This window comes from Propithecus coquereli, unplaced genomic scaffold (genome assembly GCF_000956105.1).
Source record: "Propithecus coquereli isolate 6110/MARCELLA unplaced genomic scaffold, Pcoq_1.0 Scaffold63, whole genome shotgun sequence".
Taxonomy (NCBI): domain Eukaryota; kingdom Metazoa; phylum Chordata; class Mammalia; order Primates; family Indriidae; genus Propithecus; species Propithecus coquereli.
In genome coordinates this window covers 7629086-7634244 of record NW_012152285.1, presented here as the reverse complement: position 1 = coordinate 7634244, position 5159 = coordinate 7629086, and the positions used below count along the sequence as shown (strand labels likewise).

Below are 5159 nucleotides of genomic sequence, written 5' to 3'. Positions count from 1 at the left end.
TCTTTGGAAGCAAACTTTTTATTCCAATAAGAAAGAAGTTCTCAGATGAGGTACTACATGTTACTGGGCTGAGCTCTTGGAAGAGGCTAGAGAGGTCAGGGCAGGCCTGTGTGGGAGAGCCTGGGCTGTCCTGCCAGTGGGCGGGGAGCAGAGGAGACCGTGGTCAGGTTTGCTGTGCAACACCTATAGCTTCCTTTGCAGTCACAGAGGACCAGGCTTATAATAACTGGCCCATAAATAACTGCAGTGCATTTGCTTCAATTGATGATCTCTCCCCTCCGAGGATATGAAACGTTACTTCTGGCATATATCCTCACAGTTTGTACTCCTTTAGAAAAGACAGTAACAGTCCCATATTAGGAGTAAGGTCAAGAGACACTTTCCCACAAGATCTACCTGCCAACCAAGCACTGCTGGCGTTCGTGGCAGTAAGGGGAATTCCCAGAGCAGCGTGGTGGAATGGGAAGAGCAAGCAGACCTAGCTTCCAACACCATCACTTAGAAACTGTGCAACTCACACAAGCCATTGTCTCTCTGCGTCTTAGAGTCTATGTCTCTAAAATAGGCATCATCATGGTGCTTAGCTTTCGGAGAATTAGTTGAGCTAACATAGGAGAGCGCCTGATACAAGGCAGGAACTCAATAAATGTTAGATTCCTTTCTCTTTTGGTAGATGAGAAACAGCAGTTTACAAGTAGTACCCATTGCAGAATCGGAGGAGGCTCCTAGAGGAGCAAGCGTTGTGGTTATCCCCTGCCTGAGCTCAGACCATTGTGTCTGTAGACGCTAAAGAGCACTAGGTGCAGGCCTGCACGTCACATCCCAGTGAGTACTAGCCTGGTTTTTAATACCAGCTTAGGCGTTTATTAGCGGTAGGAGTTTATTCAGGTTGCTTAATCTCCTTGGGCTCAGTTTTCTCTTCTGTACAGCAGGGTTAAGAAAAATTCCTTCCTACCTGGCCAAATCTTTGTAGCATTTAAATAAAATAACATAAGTGAAAGGGAAGCATCTCTTCTGTATCTGGCTGGGTGATAGTTGATTCTTCATAGTCATCAGAGAACACCTCATTTTAAGTTCTTTAGTGGAGCAAAGGGTGACCTTACTCTTCTTTCTGCCTAGGAAATGTTGGCAGTCGATGCCCCTAGGAGACATAAGGTATCCGTCCATGTTCTTGCCAGGGAAATGGATTCTTGTAAGTATTGAATATGACTTTTTTTAACGTCTGTTTTAGGCTCATGTTGAGCCACCTGATGGCTGTTCCTTTTCATAGCTACATGCCTTATAGAACACCAGAAGATAAAAGGGTTGGAGAAAGGGAACTGGAGATACTCTATCGAAGCAAAAATAAGGGGGAAAGGGAAATGGAGCAGTGAAGGAGAGAGCCAATACCAGGTGATACAATGCCCAGCTAGCCACAGCTTGACAGGAAAACGTAGCTGGTTGCTAGTGGGGTGTCTCCAAAGAAGCTGTATGGAACCACTGCATTGTGGGGAGGACAAGTAAGCAATTTATTTTCCCAGTTCTTCCCGTCTCCCGGCTTTTATTGGCCAAAGTTTTCCCTATGACCATTAAGTCCTCTGGCCTGCTGGGTGGTTTTACTGGGTCCTTCTGGGTGGCCAAAGACTCAGGATCCAGTCGGATCAAACCTGGCCACTAAAACTGCTGCAGTAAAGCTTTATGACCTCAATAACATCATGAGCCATCATTGGGAACACTCCCAATAGAAGGCAGGACAAGTGCTCAAGGCCTTGGGGATCAGGCAGCCCGAAAGTATCTGAGAAGTACATGAACTGGGCCTGGTACAGTTTTTTAATGAACTGAGTCTGGTTTAGATTTTTTTTTGAAAATTGTTCTTGCGTGCCAGTATCAGTAAGTGCAAAGCATTAAACCTTTCATTTTCTTATAGGTCCTGTAGTTGGAGAGTTCCCGTGTCAAAATGATATAAATTTGTCACAAGCACCAGCCTTGCCACAAGTAAGAAATGTAACTGTTATGTTAGATTGCACTGTCAGAAGACTTCCTATTTAGAAGGAGCCTGTTCATCAGGACACATAAGACCTACAGGTTTTAGGTCACCAGGGGTTTGAACTTCTACTTAGTTCCCCCTTGAACACCTGGTCACTCAGCCTCTGCCCTTGTCTGCCTTTGTCTCTTGTTCGAACAGCTATGTTACTCTCCAATGAGTCATGTCTAGCCACTTCTGTTCCCAGCACTGAATATTGGAGTGAGACCTCTTAGCCCCTGCCACGTTGCCTGCCTGCATATTTTAATCATCTAGAAAGACTGGCATTTCCTTGCAGGTGGCAACAGGCAGTATAACTAGGCCCTTGCTGAGTGGGCCTACCAGCCTTTGCTACTCTGCTGAAGCCTCGGTGCCCAGCACCAAGGGGAAAGGCCAGGGGAAAGCCTTTGCCCAGGGGAAAGCCAAGAGTCTTACTTCTGGCCCAGAGTCCCACTGGGAACACTCACCATAGGTTTGCATAGACCAATCCATGACCCTTTGGCTCTATTGATCCAGAAGAAAGGTCAGAAGATCACAAGGCATGGGGTAGAAACTAATATGTATACCCCACCTCCGGAAAAAAGTTGATGTCCTGTTTTAGTCTTATTTTTAGGTTAAATACACTAAAAAGAAATTTTTTTCTTTGCAGCCTGAAGTGATACAGAACATGACTGAATTCAAGCGTGGTCTGCCACTGTTTCCCCTTGTGAAACCACATATTAACTTCATGGCTGCAAAACTCTGAAGATTACTCACAGCTGGGAAAGTGCGAGTGGATGCATTCCTGAGTCTTCCAGGGCCTGGGAAAACAATCTTGGCCACTTTAATAGCTTCTAGTTCACTATTAGACAAACAAAAAAAGAAGTTGTCAAATGTCATTATGTAGAAATATTAAAAATCCAAAGTAATTAAATTACAGAATCTTATAGATGTAGAATATTTTTAAAACACATGCCTCTTAAATATTTTAAAAGTTTTCTTTTCATTCCTAAGAGAAATTTCCCTTATATAACAACGCTTAAAATGATGAATGATATTTCTGTAGAATATTCCTTCCCTATTCTGTAAAATAGTCACTTGTCTAAAGAAAATAAAAGTTAGGTTTTTTCTAAAAAGCCCCGTAGGTTGACATAGAAGGCTTCAAAACATTTAGAAAGGTGATGCCTTTTTAAAATTGATCCTCAAATTTGCTTTCTACCTGATGGTTTCATGTAAATCAGTGGAGGACATTACATTTGGCAGATGGTAAACAAAACAATGTAATTTTGTTTGTGAAATTGCTGATTATATAAGGCATGGTTTTAATCTTTTTATAAAATTTGAACATATTTTTTATTCCAACTAGTAAAATGCTAGAAAATCCTAGAACAGCCTACTTATTTACAGTGCTAGAAATACAGATTTACCTTACATCAATTTTGTCCTAAACTGAATTTCTCAGGATTACTGTGGTTTCTTTCTTTCTGACTGAATTATATTGACATTCTTGTTCATAGTTGGTTTGCAACGTTCCGTCAGTTTTACTTGTTCTCATCAACATGTTGCTGTATTTATTTAACGAGTACAAACAGGGTCAACTTCAGATCCTACTGAGTGTGTGACATGCTTTTCCAACATCAGCTTTGGAACCACCTATAACTTTTTGCTGTGGTGAAATTGCAGTCAGTGTGCGAACAAAATATTTTGCCCTGTTATGAATTTAAAAGGCAACGAATACAAAGCCACCTTTTTGGAGATATAAAAAATAAAGCCTTGCATTCTTAAATGGCAAGTCTCCATAAGACTCTAAAATCTCTTGTTGCTACCAGTCTAATCTTGCCTTAAGTGTTAATTTATTTTTTGAATATATAAATATAAACGTACAAACACACAGATGATGACTGGAGTGGACTTTGAAAAAGTATTTTTTTCATGAGATACTATTTTAAGTGAAATTGTTACTGTAGATTTAACATCTGTTTAAAAATATTTACTGTATTAAAATTTGCTTCACGAGAAATTGTGAATATATTTCCACATACAGGCACTAGTAACAGTAAGTGGCCCTGTTGTCCACTAACTCAGGCAAAGTAAAGAATGGCATTTTCAAACGACATTTTGCCTCACCATATGAATTGATTTTCCAGGACTTCTTTCTTTAAAGTCATGTCTTTTCACATCTTAAGTTTTCACATTTGCTGTTTTCCAAATCTCGATTTGGGGCAAGAATGATACAGTCACAACTATAGGAGCTGCTTTCACAAGTGGGCTCCATTTCTACTGTCAGATCAATGTGGTGCTGTAACCGTCTTTTTATCTGTACCTTCAAAGAGCCTCCTTGTATGAAGCCTGTCTTTGTCCATCAGAAGGTGTGTGAAGTCATCACTACCTTCTGGTTTTATGCGTTTGTAGACTATGCAGCTTTTCATCAAACTGCAAGTACATACAAGACAGATCTAAAATTAGTCCTGAGTGTTTAAATCCACCACTGTAAGAGTAAATAGAAATACACCTACCTTTTCTGTGGATAATTATGTGCTATTGAATAACTTTTAGCTCTTTTTTAAAAATGGGTGAAATTTGGGAGCGTCATTTTTATAAGAAAGGCACACGATCTGAAAGCAATCTCATGTAGTCTTCCGTGAACCTGCGATTGTTGTTCAGTGTGCTTCCGCATTTTCCAGTTTTGGAATTGGATCTAGAGCTCCTGTTGCATCACTCAGGCATACTAATGGATTCATTAGATGAGTCCAAGCTGCGGTCCATGAGCAATAACAGACCACCCAGACACTGCTATTTACTCAGTGCTTAGTAAATGAGATTTGTGAAACAGACAAAGTTATTAGTTACCTGGGACTTTTGATAAAACTCTTCTTTTTGACTAGTTGATGTGAAAGAGGGAGCATGTGACACAGCCAGTATGGTGGACTGCTAGGGTTATCCTGTTTACAATAAATCGCCTGAACTTAACCTCCGGAGTTTGCATTTGTGTTATTTTTACGATATTATGAAATAGTGCAGTGGCCAATCCTCAGCCTACCTCTCAAGTGTCCCAGTTTGACAAAGTTTTTGGCTTTCATTGTTCCTAATGCAGAAAGCAGTGAATTCTAATACATTTTTTAGAGTGCATCTGAGTGACAGTGATTTTGTCAAATAAACGGCTCAATTTCACACTCTT

General features: G+C 40.6%; 1 protein-coding gene across 2 annotated transcripts in view; it reads left to right on the top strand.

Moving 5' to 3' along the window:
• IDE (insulin-degrading enzyme) overlaps positions 1-4949 on the top strand; it is a 102110-nt gene extending 97161 nt beyond the window's left edge. For both annotated transcript variants that reach the window (XM_012659723.1, XM_012659722.1), the window contains exons 23-25: positions 1120-1192; positions 1907-1974; positions 2652-4949. In XM_012659723.1, the coding sequence (XP_012515177.1) occupies positions 1120-1192; positions 1907-1974; positions 2652-2747 (237 nt within the window). In that variant the 3' untranslated portion in view covers positions 2748-4949. The remainder of the gene's footprint in view (positions 1-1119; positions 1193-1906; positions 1975-2651) is intronic.
• Positions 4950-5159: the final 210 nt, after the last annotated feature.